General features: G+C 42.5%; 1 protein-coding gene across 1 annotated transcript in view; it reads right to left on the minus strand.

The window, feature by feature from the left end:
• LOC138645862 (uncharacterized) overlaps positions 1-20,171 on the minus strand; it is a 349,954-nt gene extending 329,783 nt beyond the window's left edge. Inside the window, exon 1 of the mRNA XM_069735368.1 lies at positions 20,101-20,171. Within this exon, the coding sequence (XP_069591469.1) occupies positions 20,101-20,165 (65 nt within the window). The 5' untranslated portion in view covers positions 20,166-20,171. The remainder of the gene's footprint in view (positions 1-20,100) is intronic.
• Positions 20,172-25,376: the final 5,205 nt, after the last annotated feature.

Raw genomic sequence — 25,376 nt, forward strand, 5'->3', positions numbered from 1 at the left:
AAAAAACTTTTCAAATCCAAATTGATTCTTGGTTAGAAAAGTCAAATGAGTCCCTAGTGAGGTAGACAGCCAGGTACAGTAAATCTTGTTACAAGTGGCATTATCCCTAGCATTTAACATTTGTTCCAGTGATATCATTGATACCTGAGGAACAAAGATAAATAGGTTAAAAACTATCATGTACGGCTAGATGCACACGGTCAGTTAATGCTGCAGGTTGGACTCTGCGTACTTGAAAGCGTCCAGCTCCCAACGTCCAGATGCAGCATAGTGAATGGGATTTCTGGAAATTGCAAGTCCACTATGTGTCCAGAAATGCCCGCAGCTTATATGCGGAGAAGGATATGTCTTTCCAGACTGCAGCATGTCTATTTATCTTGCGGAGCCTCAAGATAAATGTCACCCATACAATGTATTGGGTGCAATGATTCCGCATGGTTCAATGAACACATGTGGATTCCCCTGTGTTCAATAGCTGGCAGCGCTTTGGATGCAGCGGACATGTGCTGCGCAGTAGCTACTGGGGGGGCAGAGGGTGCGCCCCGGGCGCAGCTCTCCTTCTCCCATCATAACCCTCTCAGCATCTGACGTCACCGACGCAGACACTGACAGGGGGCGCGATTACGTCACTAGCTGGTGCCCGCTGTCAGGAGATGAGCAGACGCCCAGAGCTGCAGAGGAAGAAAGGTGAGTATTTATTTATTTTTTTACAGGTGCTGCCTTATACTACAGGTGCTGCCTTATACTACAGGATCTGCCTATAGGGGGCTGCCTTATAATACAGGATCTGCCTATAGGGGGCTGCCTTATATTACAGGATCTGCCTATAGGGGGCTGCCTTATACTACGGGATCTGCCTATGGGGGGCTGCCTTATACTACAGGATCTGCCTATAGGGGTACTGCCTTATACTATAGGATCTGCCTATGGGGGGTAATGTCTTATATTACATGGTCTGCCTATAGGTGTGCTGCCTTATACTACAGGGTCTGCCTATAGGGGGGCTGCCTTATACTGCAGGATCTGCCTATAGGGGTACTGCCTGATACTACAGGATCTGCCTATGGGGTTACTGTCTTATATTACAGGATCTGCCTATAGGGGTACTGCCTTATACTACAGGACCTGCCTATGGGGGGGGTACTGTCTAATATTACTGGGTCTGCCTATAGGGGTACTGCCTTATACTACAGGGTCTGCCTATATGGGAGCTTCCTTATACTACAGGATATGCCTATAGGGGTACTGCCTTATACTACAGGATTTGCCTATGGGGGTACTGTCTTATATTACAGGATCTGCCTATAGGGGTACTGCCTTATACTACAGGATCTGCCCATAGGGGGGCTGCCTTATACTACAGGATCTGCCTATAGGGGTACTGCCTTATACTACAGGGTCTGCCTATAGGGGGGCTGCCTTATACTACAGGATCTGCCTATGGGGGTACTGTCTTATATTACAGGATCTGCCTATAGGGGTACTGCCTTTTACAACAGGATCTGCCTATAGGGGGCTGCCTTATACTACAGAATCTGCCTATAGGACTACTGTCTTATACTACAGGATCTGCCTATAGGGGTGCTGCCTTATATTACAGGGTCTGCCTATAGGGGTGCTGTTTATACTACAGGATCTGCCTATAGGGGTGGTGCATTATACTACAGAGTCTGCCTATGGGTGCTGCTGCCTTGTGCTATAGAGTCTGCCTGTGGGGGATGCATTATACAGTATAGAGTTTGCCTATGGGGAGTGCATAATACTATATGAAGGCTTATGGGGAGTGCATTATACTACATTTATGACTATCTGGTGCATTATACCATATGGAGGCTATCTAGGGGGCCATCATGCAATGTGGAGATTACAGTGAGGGGGCCATCGTACAGTGTGGGGATTACAGTGAGGGGGCCATCGTACAGTGTGGGGATTACAGTGAGGGGGCCATCATACTGTGTTGGATCCATCAAGCAGTTTGGAGGCTACTAAGGGGTCAGTATACTGTGTGTGTGGTACTATACAGTGAGGGGTCATTATACTGTGTATAAGAGAGCATCATACTGTGTATAGGGGAGCTGTACAGGGGGGGAGACTCGGGACATTATTAAATGTAAAGTGGACATTTATAGGGGAACTCAGGTTACTGTGACTTTCAAAGGGGCACAAAGGGCAATATTACTTTCTAGGGGGCAAAATATGGGTACTGTTTTTTAGGGCACTTGCACCCGGCATTACAATATTATAGAGCTTAGAAGGCACAGTATTGGGGTATCAGGTGTAGTAATAGGGACATATACGGCAGCAGCGGCTCAGTATTGGGGTATCAGGGGCAGTAATAGGGACACATACGGCAGCAGTGGCTCAGTATTGGGGTATCAGGTGCAGTTATAGGGTCACATACGGCAGCAGCGGCTCAGAATTGGGGTATCAGGGGCAGTAATAGGGACACATATGGCAGCAGCGGCTCAGTATTGGGGTATCAGGAGCAGTAATAGGGTCACATATGGCAGCAGCGGCTCAGTATTGGGGTATCAGGTGCAGTAATAGGGACACATATGGCAGCAGCGGCTCAGTATTGGGGAATCAGGTGCAGTAATAGGGACACATACGGCAGCAGCGGCTCAGTATTGGGGTATCAGGTGCAGTAATAGGGACACATTCGGCAGCAGCGGCTCAGTATTTGGGTATCAGGTGCAGTAAAAGGGACACATATGGCAGCTGTGGCTCAGTATTGGGATATCAGGGGCAGTAATAGGGTCACATACGGTGGCAGCAGAGGCTCAGTATTGGGGTATCAGCAGGATGAGGAGTTTGTGCAGGTTGGGAATAGATGGTGATGGCTGGAATGTGAGAAGTGAAATGTGTCTTTGTTATATTTTCTGCAGCTGAGTTCTGGGTGGAAGAAGTTGTCATGTCGATCTGGACCAGATGGAAAGACAGGAAAAGTGAACAATTCCATCAGAAAGAACGTCAGCGGTAAGACATTATCTGTAACTGTGCTGTGATCTCTTATATGTTCTGAAGGACTGGTATTTACCACTGACCATATGGCGGTAATATCCATGTTGGTCTTTATATAGAAATTATCTTCAGTAACAGCGCAATCATCTGCTGAGGTTCTCCTCCACTATTAAGGCACGTCACCGAGTTGTATTCAAGGTTACCTGGTTAGGGGCCCACTCAGAAGCTTCACCCCTCCTGAACCAAAACCCTAGCTACGCCTCTGGTGCTGCGTCCAAAGTGCTGCCAATTACTGAATGTCTGCACATACCCTATAACTTTTCTTTTTCTTCATTTACACTGGATAATTTTTGTTACAAGTGATTGGAAATTTGCAAATAGTAATCCAAAATGGCAAATGTTATCTGTCATTTGCATTTAGTAGACTCCACATTACATGTGTATTTGCTGATTGTAACCAATAAACCCCAAGGGGTTGCTTGCAGTTTCTGGCCCCACTGCTAAATTGATAACAGGACCCCTAAGTACTATAAGTAGTGTTGAGCATTCCGATACCGCAAGTATCAGATATCGGCCGATACTTGCGGTATCGGAATTCCGATACCGAGATCCGATACTTTTGTGGTATCGGGTATCGGTATCGGATCCATAGGGATGTGTAAAATAAAGAATTAAAATAAAAAATATTGATATATTCACCTCTCCGGCGGCCCCTGGACATCACGCTGGTAACCGGCAGGCTTCTTTGTTTAAAATGAGTGCGTTTAGGACCTGCGAATGACGTCCCGGCTTCTGATTGGTCGCGTGCCGCTCATGTGACCGCCACGCGACCAATCAGAAGCCGCGACGTCATTCTCATTCACTAAACTCCTAATTCTAGGAATTTAGGACCTGCGAATGACGTCACGGCTTCTGATTGGTCGCGTGGCGGTCACATGGGCGGCACGCGACCAATCAGAAGCCGGGACGTCATTCCTCAGGTCCTAAACGCGCGTACTCAGGACAAATTGGACAACAATATTTAGGGTCCAATTTCTCCTGTTACCCTTTGAAAAATACAAAACTGGGGGCTAAAAAATAATTTTTGTGGAAAAAAAATATTTTTTATTTGCACGGCTCTTCGTTATAAACTGTAGTGAAACACTTGGGGGTTCAAAGCTCTCACAACACATCTAGTTGAGTTCCTTAGGGGGTCTACTTTCCAAAATGGTGTCACTTGTGGGGAGTTTCTACTGTTTAGGTACATTAGGGGCTCTGCAAACGCAATGTGTCGCCTGCAGACCATTCCATCTAAGTCTGCATTCCAAATGGCGCTCCTTCCCTTCCGAGCCCTCCCAGGCGTCCAAACGGTGGTCCCTCCCACATATGGGCTATCAGCATACTCAGGACAAATTGTACAACAACTTTTGGGGTCAATTTTGTCCTGTTATCCTTGGTAAAATAAAACAAATTGCTTAATTACATTTTTTGTGAAAAAAGTTAAATGTTCATTTTTATTTGAATATTCCAAAAATTCCTGTGAAACACCTGAAGGGTTAATAAACTTCTTGAATGTGGTTTTGAGCACCTTGATGGGTGCAGTTTTTAGAATGGTGTCACACTTCGGTATTTTCTATCATATAGACCCCTCAAAATGACTTCAAATGAGATGTGGTCCCTAAAAAAAAATGGTGTTGTAAAAATGAGAAATTGCTGGTCAAGTTTTAACTAGTGTTGAGCATTCCGATACTGCACGTATCGGGTATCGGCCAATATTTGCTGTATCGGAATTCCGATACCGAGTTCCGATATTTTTGCGATATCGGAAATCGGAATCGGCGTGTGCGGTGCGTATGGTTCCAAGGGTCTGGAGGAAAGGAGACTCTCCTTCAGGCCCTGGGATCCATATTCATGTAAAAAATAAAGAATAAAAATAAAAAATATGGATATACTCACCCCTCCGGCGTGACCGGTCACCTGACCACGACGTCATCGAAGGTCCTTCACTCACTGCATTCTTAGGAACGGAGGCAGACACTCGCAGCGGTGACAGCCAGGGTCCTTCGGAGGGGTGAGTATATCCATATTTTTTATTTTTATTCTTTACATGAATATGGATCCCAGGGCCTGTAGGAGAGTTTCCTCTCCTTCAGACCCTGGGAACCATCCAGGATACCTTCCGATATTTGTGTCCCATTGACTCATTGACTTGCATTGGTATCGGGTATTGGTATCAGCAATATCCGATATTTTTTGGATATCGACCGATACCATCCGATACCGATACCTTTGAATATCGAAAGGTATCGCTCAACACTAGTTTTAACCCTTATAACTCCCTAACAAAAAAAAATTTGGTTCCAAAATTGTGCTGATGTAAAGTAGACATGTGGGAAATGTTACTTATTAACCCTGCTGTTCTGTTGGTCAAAAATGACCGACTTTGAACTTCAATATTCTTTAAAATATTCAAGATGCGGCTCTGAAACCCGTGGCCGACCGACCCATCCTCATTTAAGTCAATCAACCACAAGTTTCAGAACCGCATCTTGAACACCCCAAAAAATACCAAAGTTCAAAATAGGTCTCCCCAGACCGAACAGAACAGCAGGGTTAAGTATTTTGTGTGACATATCTCTGTGATTTAATTGCATAAAAATTGAAAGTTGGAAAATTGCAAAATTTTCAAAATTTTCGCCAAATTTCCATTTTTTTCTCAAATAAACGCAGGTAATAGCAAATAAATTTTACCACTATCATGAAGTACAATATGTCACGAGAAAACATTGTCAGAATCACCAGGATCCGTAGAAGCGTTCCAGAGTTATAACCTCATAAAGGGACAGTGGTCAGAATTGTAAAAACTGGCCTGGTCATTAACATGCAAACCACCCTTGGGGGTAAAGGGGTTAAAAATGGATGTGGTTTTCCTACATACAAACACAGAACCTGTGGTTAAAAATTTGAATGCCACCCCTGCTTGCTCTGCTTGTGACTCACTGTTGCTGTGCATGGGCAGTAGTTCATGCACTCTTCACAGAGCCTCAGTGATCTGCGGGACTGGGTCTTTACATTACACATGAAAATGGGAGGGTGAGTGGAGGAATTAAATAATCACTGGTCTAGGTAGGGGAAGGGCCGGCCCCCCTGGAATAAATGTAGTAAAATGATCGATCCACTATATAGGGGGTGGATGGGGATAAAGATCTGCAGAGCACCTGGTACATGCTTAAGGTTATATGGAGTGCACAGTGACATTTGTGCATGGTTATCTCTCAGCCAATCACACACTGCCTTACAAGCACATCTGTGATTGGATGACAGGATGATCTGCAAGTGTCTTCTGTGCAGATATGACATCAATTGCATGACTGCTTTGTGTTATATTCAGTTGTTAAGTATGGAACTTAAATTTATTATTTAGAGTTGATAGTTGTGTTCTAAACTGATAAATATTGCAACCTATAAGTTTACATAACTTTGTTGCGCTATGGAGGGGGGGTCTGTGAAGATTTCTTGCACAGGGGCCCACTGCAGTGTGTGTCCGCCCCTGGCACACAGCACTATATCACCGATACATCCCTTAGGCCGGCTTCACACTTGCGAGTTTTACGGACGTAAGAGCGCAGAAACTACGTCCGTAAAACTCGCAAAAAATACGGCACAATTATTCTCTATGCCCCTGCTCCTATCTGCCGTATTTTACTGATCAGTATTATATGGCTTTCTACGGCCGTACAAAATCGCAGCATGCTGCGTTTGTCACCGTACTGCGCAAGAAATACGCCAATGAAAGTCTATGGAAGCGTGAAAAATACGGATTTCACACGGACAAGCAGTGTGACTTGCGAGAAATACGCAGCGCTGTTAGAGAGAAAAGCCGGTAATTCAGTGCGGTGTACAGTAAAATCACACTGACAGCTTACAGTCCAATAGGTAGAATAAATGTGTACACATAGAATAGGTATATATATATATATATGTCAGTGAGACACATATATGTATATATATTAATATTTATTCCAGCGCTATACAGCTTGAAAGCCGGTAATTCAATTACCGGCTTTTTCTTTCTCCTTCCTAAAACCCGACATGATTTGAGACATGGTTTACATACAGTAAACCATGTCTTCGCTCCATTTTTTTTGCAGATTCCACACTACTAATGTCAGTAGAGTGTATCTGCAAAATTTGGCCGTTCTAGCTCTTAAAATAAAGGGTTAAATGGCGGAAAAAATTGGCATGGGCTCCCGCGCAATTTTCTCCGCCAGAGTAGTAAAGCCAGTGACTGAGGGCAGATATTAATAGCCTGGAGAGGGTCCATGGTTATTGGCCCCCCCTGGCTAAAAATATCTGCCCCCAGCCACCCCAGAAAAGGCACATCTGGAAGATGCGCCTATTCTGGCACTTGGCCACTCTCTTCCCATTCCCGTGTAGCGGTGGGATATGGGGTAATGAAGGGTTAATGTCACCTTGCTATTGTAAGGTGACATTAAGCCTAATTAATAATGGAGAGGCGTCAATTATGACACCTATCCATTATTAATCCAATTGAATGAAAGGGTTAAATAAAACACAAACACATTATTTAAAATTATTTTAATGAAATAAAAACAATGGTTGTTGGAGTATTTTATTCTACGCCCAATCCAATCACTGAAGACCCTCGTTCTGTGAAAGAAAAAACACAATAAACCAACAATATACTTACCCTCCGCAGATCTGTAACGTCCAACGATGTAAATCCTTCTGAAGGGGTTAAAACATTTTGCAGCAAGGAGCTTTGCTAATGCAGGCTGCTCCTCGCTGCAAAACCCCGGGGAATGAGTCTAAATATAGATCAATGAGCTATATTTAGCTTCATTTGTGGTAAGGCGCCCTCTGCTGGATGTTCATAGATCGTGGGAAATTTCCTAGAAAGCTCCCAGGCTTTCTAGGCAAGTTCCCACGATCTATAAACAGCCAGCAGAGGGCGCCTCACCGCAAATGAAGCTAAATATAGCTCATTGATCTATATTTAGACTCATTCCCCGGGGTTTTGCAGCGAGGAGCAGCCTGCATTAGCGGAACTCCTTGCTGCAAAATGTTTTAACCCCTTCAGAAGGATTTACATCGTTGGACGTTACAGATCTGCGGAGGGTAAGTATATTGTTGGTTTATTATGTTTTTTCTTTCACAGAACGAGGGTCTTCAGTGATTGGATTGGGCGTAGAATAAAATACTCCAACAACCATTGTTTTTATTTCATTAAAATAATTTTAAATAATGTGTTTGTGTTTTATTTAACCCTTTCATTCAATTGGATTAATAATGGATAGGTGTCATAATTGACGCCTCTCCATTATTAATTAGGCTTAATGTCACCTTACAATAGCAAGGTGGCATTAACCCTTCATTACCCCATATCCCACCGCTACACGGGAATGGGAAGAGAGTGGCCAAGTGCCAGAATAGGCGCATCTTCCAGATGTGCCTGTTCTGGGGTGGCTGGGGGCAGATATTTTTAGCCAGGGGGGGGGGCCAATAACCATGGACCCTCTCCAGGCTGTTAATATCTGCCCTCAGTCACTGGCTTTACTACTCTGGCGGAGAAAATTGCGCGGGAGCCCACGCCAATTTTTCCGCCATTTAACCCTTTATTTTAAGAGCTAGAACGGCCAAATTTTGCAGATACACTCTACTGACATTAGTAGTGTGGAATCTGCAAAAAAAATGGAGAGAAGACATGGTTTACTGTATGTAAACCATGTCTCAAATCATGTCGGCTTTTAGGAAGGAGAAAGAAAAAGCCGGTAATTGAATTACCGGCTTTCAAGCTGTATAGCGCTGGAATAAATATTAATATATATACATATATGTGTCTAATGACATATATATACAGTGGGGCAAAAAAGTATTTAGTCAGTCAGCAATAGTGCAAGTTCCACCACTTAAAAAGATGAGAGGCGTCTGTAATTTACATCATAGGTAGACCTCAACTATGGGAGACAAACTGAGAAAAAAAAATCCAGAAAATCACATTGTCTGTTTTTTTAACATTTTATTTGCATATTATGGTGGAAAATAAGTATTTGGTCAGAAACAAAATTTCATCTCAATACTTTGTAATATATCCTTTGTTGGCAATGACAGAGGTCAAACGTTTTCTGTAAGTCTTCACAAGGTTGCCACACACTGTTGTTGGTATGTTGGCCCATTCCTCCATGCAGATCTCCTCTAGAGCAGTGATGTTTTTGGCTTTTCGCTTGGCAACACGGACTTTCAACTCCCTCCAAAGGTTTTCTATAGGGTTGAGATCTGGAGACTGGCTAGGCCACTCCAGGACCTTGAAATGCTTCTTACGAAGCCACTCCTTCGTTGCCCTGGCGGTGTGCTTTGGATCATTGTCATGTTGAAAGACCCAGCCACGTTTCATCTTCAATGCCCTTGCTGATGGAAGGTTTGCACTCAAAATCTCACGATACATGGCCCCATTCATTCTTTCATGTACCCGGATCAGTCGTCCTGGCCCCTTTGCAGAGAAACAGCCCCAAAGCATGATGTTTCCACCACCATGCTTTACAGTAGGTATGGTGTTTGATGGATGCAACTCAGTATTCTTTTTCCTCCAAACACGACAAGTTGTGTTTCTACCAAACAGTTCCAGTTTGGTTTCATCAGACCATATGACATTCTCCCAAAACTCCTCTGGATCATCCAAATGCTCTCTAGCAAACTTCAGACGGGCCCGGACATGTACTGGCTTAAACAGTGGGACACGTCTGGCACTGCAGGATCTGAGTCCATGGTGGCGTAGTGTGTTACTTATGGTAGGCCTTGTTACATTGGTCCCAGCTCTCTGCAGTTCATTCACTAGGTCCCCCCGCGTGGTTCTGGGATTTTTGCTCACCGTTCTTGTGATCATTCTGACCCCACGGGGTGGGATTTTGCGTGGAGCCCCAGATCGAGGGAGATTATCAGTGGTCTTGTATGTCTTCCATTTTCTAATTATTGCTCCCACTGTTGATTTCTTCACTCCAAGCTGGTTGGCTATTGCAGATTCAGTCTTCCCAGCCTGGTGCAGGGCTACAATTTTGTTTCTGGTGTCCTTTGACAGCTCTTTGGTCTTCACCATAGTGGAGTTTGGAGTCAGACTGTTTGAGGGTGTGCACAGGTGTCTTTTTATACTGATAACAAGTTTAAACAGGTGCCATTACTACAGGTAATGAGTGGAGGAAAGAGGAGACTCTTAAAGAAGAAGTTTCAGGTCTGTGAGAGCCGGAAATCTTGATTGTTTGTTTCTGACCAAATACTTATTTTCCACCATAATATGCAAAAAAAATGATAAAAAAACAGACAATGTGATTTTCTGGATTTTTTTTTCTCAGTTTGTCTCCCATAGTTGAGGTCTACCTATGATGTAAATTACAGACGCCTCTCATCTTTTTAAGTGGTGGAACTTGCACTATTGCTGACTGACTAAATACTTTTTTGCCCCACTGTATATACATATATATATATATATATATATATATATAGACAGTATATATATATTTTTTTTTCTTTTTGGGACACATGGATCATTTCTATAGCGGTATGTTGGTTTTGCAAGCCTGCGAGAAAACCACGCAGTACGGATGCCATACGGATTACATACGGAGGATGCCATGCGCAAAAAACGCTGACACACCCTGCCTACGGAGGAGCTACGGACCACTATTTTCGGGACATTTCAGCGTATTACGGCCGTAATATATGGACCGTATTTTCATACGCTGAGTGTGAAGCCGGCCTTAAGCGTATCGCTGAGTGATTATTAAACTTGGGCCTATTTATTATTTCTATCATTCTTAAATCTGAGCTTTTCACACCTTGCCCTCCCTTTTTGTCTTTCTAGCACACCTATTATCCACACATAATTGTGGAAAAATAGAGGGGCTATTATTAAGGGCAAGTGAGGGGCAGCCGACGTTGAGCAGGGGCGCCACTTTGCGCAATTATTTAGGGTGCCAACCTCCATGGCAAGGTAGGGACACTCAACAGGGTGAGTGTAGGGTGACATCAATAGGCCCTGTCCCCTATTTGTATCAAATTTTTCCTAATAAAGCTTTTCTGTATATCCGGTTGTTAAAACAATTTGCATTTTGTTTCTGATTTTTTGGAATTCATATTTTGGCTCCTTGGGAGGAGATTTATGTTGTCATCAGGGCACAGACAATCTATTGCAAGGACCTACTTTCCTTTGGTTTATTAAGGGTGATTTCACATTTGCATTGGGCAGAGCTGCGGAGGGCTGTGTATTTCCTCCATTAAGCCCTGCCCACTGCCGCACCTCTTCCATTCAGCTTTGTCTACGTCTGCATGCATCCTGCGTACCTATCTTTAACATTGGGTACACAGGCAATGAGAATATATGCAGATGCGTCCGCATGTGTCACGCAGCGCCGACCGCAGCAAAATGTAACACGTTGCGTTTAACGCAGTTCGGCGCAGTGTCAAAATGATGCATGCGGAGCGGACACATCAGCATACATCTGCATGTCCTGCATACCCAATGTTAAAGATAGGTACGCAGGACGCATGCAGAAGTATGCGAAAGTAGGTGGGGGTTAAAGGAGGACATACACAGCCCTCAGAAAAGCCCCAAATGCCAATGTGAACTTAGCCTTATCAAAAGCTACTTAAACCCTCCTTTTCCTTTTTTAGTCACATCGGCACTTCCCATCACTTGACATTTTATTGTGTTCCTTGTGCTAAAATAGGAATTACTAGGTTATATCCAAAATATTCTCACCCTGTAATGCCACAATATATTAATCTGGCATTGACACAATGTTCTCACCTTGTATTGCCACAATATTATCACCCTGTAATGCCATAATATTCTTAACTTGCAATGGTGCAATATTCCCACCCTGCATTGCAACAATATTCTCTACCTGCAATGCCACAATATTCTCACCCTGTAATGCCACAATATTCTCAACTTACATTGGTGCAATATTCTCACCCTGCATTGCAACAATATTCTCACCCTGTAATGCCACAATATTCTCAACTTACATTGGCGCAATATTCTCACCCTGCATTGCAACAATATTGGCTCCCTGCAATGCCACAATATTCTCACCCTGTAATGCCACAATCTTATCACCCTGCATTGCCACAATATTCTCACCCTGCAATGCCACAATCTTATCACCCTGCATTGCCACAATATTCTCACCCTGCAATGCCACAATAGTCTCACCCTGTAATGCCAAAATATTCTCACTCTGCAATGCTACAATATATTCACCCTGTAATGCCACAATATTCTCACCCCGAAATGCCACAATATTCTCACTCTGCAATGCTACAATATTCTCACCCTACAATGCCACAATATTCTCACCTTGTAATGCCATAATATTCTCTCCCTGCAATGCCACAATATTCTCACCCTGCAATGCCACAATATTCTCACTCTGCAATGCTACAATATTCTCACCCTGCAATGCCACAATATTCTCACCCCGAAATGCCACAATATTCTCACTCTGCATTGCCACACTGTTCTCACCCTGTAATGCCACAATATTCTCACCTTGTAATGCCATAATATTCTCACCCTGCAATGCCACAATATTCTCACCCTGCAATGCCACAATACTCTCACCCTGCAATGCCACAATATTCTCACTCTGCATTGCCACGCTGTTCTCACCCCGTAATGCCACAATATTCTCACCTTGTAATGCCATAATATTCTCACCCTGCAATGCCACAATATTCTCACTCTGCATTGCCACGCTGTTCTCACCCCGTAATGCCACAATATTCTCACTCTGCAATGCGACATTATTCTCACCCTGCAATGTCACATTATTCTCACCCTGTAATGCCACAATATTCTCACCCTGCATTGAAACAATATTCTCACCCTGCAATGCCACAATATTTTCACCCTGCAATGCCACAGTATTCTCACCATGTAATGCCACAATATTCTCACCCTGCAATGCCACAATATTCTCACCCTGCAATGCCACAATATTCTCACCCTGCAATGCGACATTATTCTCACCCTGTAATGCCACAATATTCTCACCATGTAATGCCACAATATTCTCACTCTGCAATGCCACAATATTCTCACCATGTAATGCCACAATATTCTCACCCTGCAATGCAACATTATTCTCACCCTGCAATGCAACAATATTCTCACCCTGCAATGCCACATTATTCTCACCCTGCATTGAAACAATATTTTCACCCTGCAATGCCACATTATTCTCACCATGTAATGCCACAATATTCCCACCCTGTAATGCGACATTATTCTCACCCTGTAATGCCACAATATTCTCACCCTGCAATGCCACAATATTCTTAACCTGCATTGCCACAGTATTCTCACGCTGCACTGCCACAATATTCTCACTATGTAATGCCACAATATTCTCACCCTGCAATGCAACAATATTCTCACCCTGCAATGCCACAATATTCTTACCCTGCATTGCCACAGTATTCTCATGCTGCACTGCCACAATATTCTCACTATGTAATGCCACAATATTCTCACCCTGCAATACCACAATATTCTCACCCTGCAATGCCACAATATTTTTACCTTGAATAATGACCAGTATTCGTTGAAGTCCTTAAGTGTCCATTGTGTTAACTTTATCTTCAAAAACCGTGTTTACGCCACTGTTCTCTCTGACTTTCTTTTTTAACATTAGGTTATGAATAGAGATATGGATGCCTTTTAGCAGAAGTGGGTTGAAGACCCCAGAATAATTGTAAACCTTCAAATTATACCTGTCCTGTCAAACAGCCTATGTAAGCCAAATACATTATTTTGATAACTTACAGGATTGATACAGGATTTTAATAGCTTTAGCCACTGTACTGCCTTTATCTTATAGAGAAAACAGAAAACAAAATGAACACCCACTCACTATTAAGAATACATAGTATCAAGAAATGTTGTCATCCAAACCATTATTCTACTTAGATGACAGATGTGGAAAATATGAGCATAATTTGTCATGTTCATCCATTTTTATCACCTGCCCTAGGCAATGTATAGTAATATACCACATACATATCATTTATTACGTTTCACATATACTCAATGTATATATTAGCATATTGTATTAGGGGAGAAATATATTTTTAAGCGTTTAAGCAGGTTTTCTAGAGCAGAAATTATAGTTACAAAAAGCTTTCCATGATCTTTCGGATATAAGTTAGCCATAACTTTGTATCATTAAATCAGATATTTTTATACTTTGTTATTGCGTTTAAATGCTGTTAAACGTGTACTTATTTTTTCTGAAATACAGGACATAAAATGAAGTTTAAAGGCTGTAATTAGGTATTTTTCTTAATGTTTTTTTCTTATTTTCATTCCCTTCTTAGTCTCTCAAGTGACTAATTATTAAAGATCCCCGCATGGATAGTAAAGGTCTTCTAAAGAAATTTCACATCAAAATCTCTACTAATCCCGATCACCTATTTTACCAACTTCAATTTTTCTGCTCCACTAGTAAAATACATCTCTCTGTACCATCAGATATGTTCTACATTAATTATGAGAATGCTAAAAACTCAGGGGCAGTTTAATATATATTAATAGATATGTGATGGTTACATATGTCACATTTGTGTATGTTTGTTTACTGCAGTGGACACGCGGCATCATCTAAAAAGAGCAAAGAAGAAAACAGAAATTTTCCTTGATCATTAGGCTTAGGAAGTCAATGAGACTCCATAGTTTCCTATTCAGTGTACGCCTTCAGTATATATTACAGTGGACATGACCAAAGTCCCATTATGTGCTGATAAAACTTTTAAAGGGGCTAAACATTGTATTTATTTACCTTGCCCTCCCCTACCTTTGTTAAATTTGATAAATTCAGTCCAAAAAATAAATATCATATTCAATGCACGCATATTGTCTTATTCAAATCATAGCTATTATGTGTGGCCATTTTACAACAGCATTTATTTGAAAGTATATGTTTGTATAAGAATAAATGCGTGCACAGCCGTTTAAGAGGTGCCAGAGTAGGTTCCAATACCATGAGTTATAGCAAAAGACTCGGCACTCAGACTTAACTTAATCAGATAAGTGATTTAATGGTGTCCACGTTAAGTAGCAGAAGAAACGTTTCGGTCCTATAACCGGACCTTCATCAGTCACAATAGTTGATCGTGAATGGGAGCTGGTTGACCAAAAAGATTGTGGGTTTTCATTAAAAACTTGCCGTGGATACCGCGTCCTCCACTGACCGGACACGCAGGCTCTAGATCACAGAAGGCAAACCGCCGGATCCGGCCATCCCCCTGAGAAACACTGGCTGTGTCCATCTATACCTATGCCTTTAATGAAAACCCACAATAAGAAATCCTATGTAGGTAGGCAATCTTGCCTTGCGCAGGTGTATACTATGGAGGACAGAGAATGAACTTCAATCCAATATTGCAGCCAGCTTGCAGCCAGCTTGTAAGGAAAGGGTGAATCAAACACTCGAAAACCCCGCCTCTATGGCTGAAGATTGTTCCCTCCAAATTCAGGTGACAGAGTCCCTTGAAGAGCTTTCTCTTCTTGTCTATATTACTGAGCGGTGAACTCTGACACACTATCCTAAAGTTACCCTAACATGACTGCTGCAATCATTGCTTATGCTTTTTTACAGGGTACAATAGTTATTCCTGATGGACTGTGCTATAATATGTGATGTGACAGCTGCAAGGCATTACAGAGAAGCCTACACAGTCGTATCTGAGGTCACGTCAGTCTTCTGTGACTGATGCAACATTCTGCAATCTCAAATTGTTGGATTTTGCTGGGATCGGAAAATTTCATAAAATTCCACTCAAATTCAATTCATATCAAAACATTTAGATCATTTCTAATAGTTTTTATTGCCATTGTCCTGCTGCATAATAAATGTGGAGCCAGTCAGACGCCTCCCTGATGGAATTGCATGATGCATTAGCATCTGCTGGTATTTGTCAAAATTGAAGACGACATCAATCCTGACCATATTTCCAGCTTCATTTACAGAAATGCAGCTCTCTCACATCTCCACTAGAGCCTGCTCCTTTGAATTCTGCTTCTGTCGCCAGGCTCCACGGTATTCACTTTGCAGGCAGCGCTGGTGATAGAAATGTCATAACCAGAAGCACATGATGGCAAGCTCTGTCCAACCACTAAGGTTAGAGTATCTGGGACCTGTAGTGCCATCCAGTCAGGCACTATGGGTGGGTGCTTCGAGCTAAAGCTGTCAGCTTCCTGCTCCAGCCAATTGGAGAGCACCACACTCTAATAAAGCTTCTGGATTACTGCTGGAAGCTGCTAGATATAGAATAGGGTTTCCTGGCTAGGTGTGTGTCTTCTGCTCCTGGTTCGTTAAGTGTATTCCTGTTTTGACCCTGGCTTTTTTCTGACTATTCTTACCGATCCTAACATAGTAACATAGTAACTAGGGTTGAGCGAAACGGGTCAAAAATTTTCAAAAGTCGCCGACTTTTGGCAAGGTCGGGTTTCATGAAACCCGACCCGACCCCTGTGTGGGGTCGGCCATGAAGTCGGCGATCTTTTGAATCTGGAATCGGAATTCCGATACCGATTCCCGATATGTTTAAGATATCGGGAACTGGTATCCGAATTCAGATTTAAGTGTAAAATAAAGAATTAAAATAAAAAATATCGCAATACTTACCCTCTGACGCGCCCTGGTACTAACCGGGAACCTTCCTCCTTCGAATCAGCGCTTCCAGGACCTTGCGGTGACGTCGCGGCTTATGATTGGTCGCGCGGCCGCCCATGTGACCGCTCGCGCGACCAATCAGAAGCCGTGACGTCACCGAAGGTCCTTCAAGCGCTGATTCTTAGGAAGGAAGGCTGTCGGAAAGAAGCAGGGCACGTCCGAGGGTGAGTATATACCTAATAGGAATATACTCACCCTCGGACGCGCCCTGCTTCTTTCCGGCAGCCTTCCTTCCTAAGAATCAGCGCTTGCAGGACCTTCGGTGACGTCACGGTGACGTCACGGCTTCTGATTGGTCGCGCGAGCGGTCACATGGGCGGCCGCGCGACAAATCACAAGCCGCGACGTCACCGCGACGTCACCGCAAGGTCCTGGAAGCGCTGATTCGAAGGAGGAAGGTTCCCGGTTAGTACCAGGGCGCATCAGAGGGTAAGTATTGCGATATTTTTTATTTTAATTCTTTATTTTACACTAAAATATGGATCGCAGGGCCTGAAGGAGAGTTTCCGCTCCTTCAGACCCTGGGAACCAAGGAAACCAAATGCACTGCATTGGGTTTCGGGTTTCGGCCGACCCCGACCCCGACTTTTTTATAGGATCGGCCGATTTCACTCGACCCGACTTTTGAAAAAGTCGGGTTTCGTGAAACCCGACCCGATCCTATAAAAGTAAAGGTCGCTCAACCCTAATAGTAACATAGTAACATAGTTAGTAAGGCCGAAAAAAGACATTTGTCCATCCAGTTCAGCCTATATTCCATCATAATAAATCCCCAGATCTACGTCCTTCTACAGAACCTAATAATTGTATGATACAATATTGTTCTGCTCCAGGAAGACATCCAGGCCTCTCTTGAACCCCTCGACTGAGATCGCCATCACCACCTCCTCAGGCAAGGAATTCCAGATTCTCACTGCCCTAACAGTAAAGAATCCTCTTCTATGTTGGTGGAAAAACCTTCTCTCCTCCAGACGCAAAGAATGCCACCTTGTGCCCGTCACCTTCCTTGGTATAAACAAATCCTCAGCGAGATATTTGTATTGTCCCCTTATATACTTATACATGGTTATTAGATCGCCCCTCAGTCGTCTTTTTTCTAGACTGATTTTGTCTTTGACGTGGCCTCTGGCTGACCATTCCTTCTTCTAGACGGCAGCCCTTCTAAGGAAGCATTTGACCCTGTACTATTGTAACACCAAATCCTCGTACAGGGCTTAAAGAGTATTGGGATTTATCTGGAGTCAGCTGGATGGTGTGGCTTGTGCCAAGTCTGCTTCAGGCAGCCTTTTGAGGCTGTGGCCTCAGACAAATGTTGCAAGTCCTAAACTTCCATGTAATCTCCACTATTCTTTACTGTTGCTTGCAGACACTAACTATTGTACTGTTCTCCATCCCTGTTACCACCAAATATTTCACATTTTGACTTATATAAGTCCAGAGCACCAGCTGCCACTTTTCTGCAGCCTAGCTTCTAGGCTTTTGTGAATAATTGAGTCTCTTGGCCTTGTTTACATATTGAAGCTATGGCTTTTTGGCCACAGTTCTCTGAACAGAAGATGGGTGCCACTAGCTGCTGCCAGTTCTGAGCTCGTGGCACTGTTGGACATCTTGTTCTTTTGAAGGCAACTAAGCATGTTGTGCCTTTTATCTGCTGCATAACATTTTCATGACCAAGCAGTGCTTATACATTCCTCAACTTTGCCCATTTCTTGGTGCCCACCATGTTGAGAATCATAAGAAGATACCTATCCATATAATACCATGAGGGAGGCATATGACTGGCTTCAAATTTTATTCTGCAGTATGACAATAACCCCAAACATACAATCCATGTCATCAGGAAATATTTTCAGTGTAAGGCCAGGGTCACACTTGCATGTGTAATGTGAGAAACTCGCGCAAGTCTCTCGCATCAATACCTGGCACTGCCACCGGCGGTTCAGACCAGAGCGTTCAGCTGCATAGAAATACATGCAGCCGCACACTCCGGTCCCAAGTACTGGCGGCAGTGTCGGGTATTGATGCGTGAAACTCGCGCGAGTTTCTCACATTGCACTCGCAAGTGTGACCCCTGCTTAAAGAAGACAAAGGAATCCTGGAAGAGATGATATGCCCCCCACACAGCTCTGAACGCAACATCATCAAGTCAGTCTGTAATTACTTGAAAAGATAGAAGAATTTGCATAAGCCAACATCCACAGAAGATATGTGGTTGGTTCTCCAAGATATTTGGACCAAATATCCCTCCAAAAACTGTGTACAAGTGGACCTAGAAAAATTGATGCTGTTTTGAAGACAAAAAATGGTCTAGATTTCTCTTCTGTTCACAGTTAAGTATACAGCTGTGTGGTATACAGTTGCATATATCTGGGCTGGGACTTTCTTGCCATACGCCTCAAAAGCATCCACAATAAATGTTTTGTGAACAGTGCCTAATTCACATTCCACACATTTTCCTTGTCATATTGTCAGAAAGCACATCTATTTTATGACAGTCTGTGTCTGCCAATCTGCATACGTTATCGTTACACATAAATCACTATATGGCACTAAAAGTAGACAGTTATTCTAAAAGTAATCTAAAATACCATAGATTACCTAGAGACAACACATAAGAGATTCAATGATTTTGCATCTTCTCTTTTATAATACACTTGATGCAAATGTCAAATATGCATATTAATGCAGTTGTCCCACCATTTACTTTCTTCAAAATCTTAACCCAGTTGATCAGAGAATCAATCAATTCTTCTACCTTTACCTGTGGAATATTGTCCCAAAGCTCACAAAATCTACTGCATGATTATGCGTAGCCCAAGCATGTTCTGTGGAATTCATGTCAGGTGACTAACTAGTCCATGAAACCTTCCAGATGTCTTTCTTGCCTGCCAATTGAGACTTTTTAGTAGTTTGGCAAATAGCTCCATTTTCCAGGAAGAGAGTGGATGTTTTGTTTAGAAGGTCACGTACGAATAATGGAAGATGACCTGAAATCATCAGTGTAAGCTACTGAACAAAACATCTATGAAGCTTCTATGGGCCAGTAGGTCCCTAGATATGAATTCCATAAAACATGTCTTAGGTTTGTTTGAATGTGGAATAAAGTTCATATTCATGAAAACCGGCTTTCTGTTCAGAGATTGTAGAATTTTTGTGAGCCAACATTCCGCGGGTCAAGATGACAGAACTCATTGATTCTGTGCCTAGACTTTTGAAGAAAGCAAGCAGTGGACAAATACATTTTAATATGCATATTTGACATATCCATCAAGAGAGTATTGTGAAAGTACTGTAAAAGTTCATGTTAAAAAAACATTTACTAATTGGTTCTCTTTGGAAACATGGTTAGGAGGACAGATATCCAGAGTCACACATTTTTTTGTATAATCGCGGGGTATATACCAGCTCTCACCTGAGATCAGTCACACTGTAATGTCCAGATTGCTGTGGAAATTCATGTTGAACATTGCAGCTCATAGTTTTGCAGAACTGACAAATGTAAATGAGGAAACACACTACTATTGTTGCTGCGTGGAGGATCTCCAAGAAGCTGAGTGTTTGCCTAATGTCTCCTAGGAGCTGTGGGCAGGGCTGCAGAACACAATTTAATTGTATGCTTTACTCTCCAATCCTGCTTCAACCAGGGAAAACCCATTCTACTAATCATTAACATTAATATTTGTATACAAAGTTTCTACATTTTCCGAGAAAGATTCTTGCACTTGTAAATGTAATAGAAATGCTTAATACGCTGCTGCGTCCAGCTTAATTCTACTGTCTACTAGATTTATGCATAAATTTAACACAGTAATGCATCCTCAGGCCATATCGTAATAATTATATTATGTAATTACACCTGTATAATATTAACTACACCTGTCCTGTATAATTAAGTTATTATACTATGTTATGGAACATTTTGTCTGTATTAAGGAATTTTATATTCACATAGTGAAGACATTGATGCATGTTTTACACACAGATATTTATATCTGAGTATTTTGCTATCATATTGAATTTATTTCCCTTTATTTTACTTTATTTATAATAGTTATGATTCAATATGTGGTAAGGAGGAGGATTGTAACTATCTCACCTGGGCGGCTAAAGGCGTGCCCGGAGAAGTGAAAGCTGTGTGTGGCGCCCCAGGGTCCTGGTCGTCACAGTAACGTTGCTTTCCTCACGGTGAGAGTGATGTTACATTTGGAAGCGATGAAGGATGTCTTTTATCAGGTAATAATCACCATGCACACAACATGTTCACACTCCAGGCCAGAAGGGGGAGCTCTGAACCAAGATTAAGGGGAACTTACCTACATTCTGGTCTGGAGGGAAAAAGTAGTCAGTTCCTGTCAGAGAGACAGAGGGGAAGGAAGCAGAAAGATGTGCTAGAGAGAGAGAGACTGAAACACGGAAAGCATACAAGGCTCAAAACAAAATATCTAGTCATGATTATATAAGTATTAGAGCCCTAATTAGTGGAAGTGTGGGACACACTGAATAGAAAACTAGAAAAAACACAAAAGAAAAAACACTGCAGAAGTCCATAGTTTAAATGCATATTACAAAATTTATTAATAAATACAAAAAAGTCAAGGCAAGACAAAGGGCTAAAATTGGCAATCAAAGCACACTGAATAGCAGGGAAATGGAGTGGCAACAATGCTATATAGAGATGTAACTGAGTAACTTGCAACAGCCGGGATGTTATACACAAAGCACATCAAATCATGCCAAGAAGTGTTGCAGTATAAATAGACGTGGGGGTCTGCAGCTCCTGGAGGAAAGAGGAAAGAGGAGAGACAAAAAGAGCCATGTAGCCATAGTTGCTACAGCTCCTAGAGAAAGAGAAATAAGAAGGAAATGACAATGTTCAGTGAGCATGCAGGAGAGCAAACCACAGGAGAGTGATATCAGGGGAGATCAGCTGCGAATGAACTATCTCCCTCTGATGCGTAGATCACCGATAGCCGGAACACCGAGGTTGTAAGGGACTCTATGACTTACAGTAAAGACCGTCAGGACAGCTGAACTGCAAGTTACCTGTCCGCCACACACACCTGAAGACACAGTAACACATAGAGCCCGGGGCGTGATAGAGTCCCTGTAAAAAGGCTTGAGTTACCTGTCATACAGGTATTGTCCTATCCTATATGGGGGACAGAGAGAAGAACTGTGAGGACCTTATCTGAAGTCATAGGCAGTAAGGGACTACAACACCACCACCACGCTAGAGGAAGGCTTTTAACTCTACCTGGTAAAGGAGAACTCTGGATTCGCTTCCAAGCCGGCCGGTCCCTGCCTGCCCTGTGATCTGGTGCCCTGGACTGTGGCTGCCTGAAGTCTTCAGTAAACCAGGTAAAGAAACTGCAAACCTGTGTCCAAGCCGGCCGGACCCTGCCTGCCCTGTAATCTGGTGCCCTGGACTGTGGCTGCCTGAAGTCTTCAGTAAACCAGGTAAAGAGACTGCAAACCTGTGTCCTCTTTCTTTACTGCACCCTTCACTATCATCTTCCATCTACACACCGGGAGCCTTGGGGATATACTTCACCTGTGGGAAGTTATACCATCTAGCTGCCATAGCATCACCCCAGAGGACCCCTTAAAGCAGCGTCGGTCCCCACTGACCGAATACCACAGGTGGCGTCACGAACATAAACTTTATTCACGAAATCCCTTTAAAGACAATCTTCCTTTTACATGGGCGCCCAGGGCCACGCACCGGGTCGCCACCGTGACATCCCCCTGTGAACACCGGACCCGGTACCGGGTACCCCACTGCCCTGACGGGCGACTCATGTGACCAAATCTATAATACCAAGTGAAAAAGGATATCAACAGCACGGTGGCGCAGTGGATAGCACAGCGCGCATATCGCAGCCATCTTGGTGCTCCGAAGTGTTTTCACTACCTATCTTCTGATATGGGACCTGGGCATGCGCACTTAGTGCCTATACGGCCATCTTGGTACTCCCGGAAGCGCTTGCGTGCGGCGCCACTTCCGGCGCTGGGAACGCCGATACTCCACGTCCAGTTTGTAACATTTTGCCGCTGTGCCACAGCTGATGGGAGTTTTTTCATTAGGGTAAGCTTTTTATGTGTATATATAGCAGTCGGCCGCATACTTTGGCACCTGCCCCTGACGAAGCCACTTCGGTGGCGACACGCGTTGGGCCTTTGCCCCCTGGACCTCTGTATGGATGGGTATTATGGTCATGTTCTATTAGCGTCACCACTTTATATTTGTATGGAGATGGTAGCATTTTGCCCTCTATAGTGGGCTTTTGTTCCTCTAAATGCTGCATATAACATTATATGCTGGGTTCCCCTAGGATTGTATGCCCGGTTTGACGGTCACTCCGACACCCAGACATGGTCTTTGTGTATACGGGACAAATGCAATTGCACCTTATATGAATCTCAGCATTGGGGGCTCATTATCTTTCGGCTGCCATTTCATTCTATATATGTGTGGGTCACAATATGGGCGCTTAATGTAGATGTACCTCCTTAGTCTGAGACATTACCTAATTATTTTCATTTTATTCTGGTTATTATATGTCTAATAGGGGTACATCTCTTACTTACATATTTGGGTATTTGCCTACCTAAAAATACGACATCTTATCTGGCCTATTCCGGCAATATGGTCATTATTTGTGTATATGGGTATACTTGCTATATATGGGCTTTGGTTTTTGCTCATGCTATAGCAGGATAGCCTACTGGTTTTTCTTTAGGCTTATATATATATATATATATATATCTTTTTGCATCTCTTATCTTCATATTTGTTATACATGTATATATAGCAGTTGCCCATTACAATAACGGGACCACATTTTTGTGTATTAGTGCTTGATATTTAATGCTGCGAGCTGGGCCAGGTACAAACTTTCACTATTTTCATTATGTACTGATTTGTGTGACTATAAGCTGGCTATGCCATGTTTAGCTTTACCATCTTCAATATGTGTTTAGGACAGTTGTACCCATGAATAAAACAATTAGTTGAACCTTTATCATATTACATGTCCAGGGGGAGGTTCCTTATTGAAATCTATGATGTCACATTTGTGTGTTTTTAAATGTTTTTAAAATTGTAGTGTGTTGTTTTGTGTGTTTTTTGGTCGACATAATAAAGTATTTGAAGTTATTTCTATATTTTTTGTTATTGTTTGGTGGTCCCCTCTATATAGCATGACATCTTCTTTTTGGTGTTTACGGATCTTACTATAGGTCATGCTGTGGGTTGAACCCCTGTTTTTTGCTATTGTGTTGGATGGTGCCCTCCATCTCTCTGTTATAGGATAGCACAGCAGCCTTGCAGTGCTGGAGTCCTGGGTTCAAGCCCCACAAAGGACAACATCTGCAAAGAGTTTGTATGTTCTCTCCGTGTTTGTGTGGGTTTCCTCCGGGTACTCCGGTTTCCTCCCACATTCCAAAGACATACTGATAGGGAATTTAGATTGTGAGCCCCAAGGGGGACAGGGATGATAATGTGTGCAAACTGTAAAGTGCTGCGGAATATGTTAGCGCTATATAAAAATAAAGATTATTTATTATAGATAGATAGATAGATAGATAGATAGATAGATAGATAGATAGATAGATAGATAGATAGATAAACATAGAAAATTGGAACAGCACTTTACCAATAGGTGGCTGCACGCCTCCCAGACAAAATATCCAAGACTTTCCTCAATCCAGATATAGGAAAAAATGCAGGCAGCACTCCATAGCTTAAAGGTGAAAAAATGTGATTTTATTTCAAACCCACATGCTGTGGCAATGTTTCGGCAAAGGCTCATGTCAAATGACAGTCAGCCTAATACAAGTCTAATAAAAGCCATCACCCGTTAGATTATACATTGAATTTTATTGAAGAAACCTCCCAATGATAACAGTATAATCTCCAAAATGAATAAAAACTTAAAATGTGCTGTTCAAAATTATTAGGCCCAGTAGAATTTCTAAACCATTGAAATGTTTTAAAGAACTGAAAATGCTCATTTATGGAATTTGCAGCATTAGGAGGTCACATTCACTGAACAAAAAAGCTATTTAACCCTGCTGTTCTGTTAGGTCAAAAATGACCGTTTTTGAAATTCTATAATGTTATAAAAATTCAGCGTGTGATTCTGAGACTTGAGGCTCCCTGACTTTTCGTCATTAGGGGGGTACTCTCTGTGGGAATTTTTTTTTTTTAATTTTTGTTTACTTTATTTGGTACAATTTTTTTTACACTTGTACTGTTCGGTCAAAAATGACCGATAGGCCTTTATTCAGCTCTCCAGACAATTTTTGACAAAAATAAAGGTGCTATCACCTCATTTTGAACTATATATTGCATCTACTACTATTTATCAATGTATCTGACTACTTTTGGTCAGAAAAGATTTACACATACCAACATTTTCAAGTTGCGATACAGCCGACGGATTCGCTTCCAGTATAGCTATGCGCAATTTATTTCACTGGTTTTTATTTACCCTGCTGTTCATATAGATCTAGTTCCATTCAGTTGTCAACATTTCATATTGTAAATCATGATTTTCTGATTTTCCATGTGTTTGCTGGTTGTACAGTATTACACTGTGCAATGCTGTCCTAAGCAGAATTCACCTAAAGTGTTGTACTGTGAGCTTTTTCCTGCTGCAGGGTGGTGTCTGCTCTGATCTTATCTGT

Source organism: Ranitomeya imitator, chromosome 7 (genome assembly GCF_032444005.1).
Source record: "Ranitomeya imitator isolate aRanImi1 chromosome 7, aRanImi1.pri, whole genome shotgun sequence".
NCBI classification, from domain to species: Eukaryota; Metazoa; Chordata; class Amphibia; order Anura; family Dendrobatidae; genus Ranitomeya; species Ranitomeya imitator.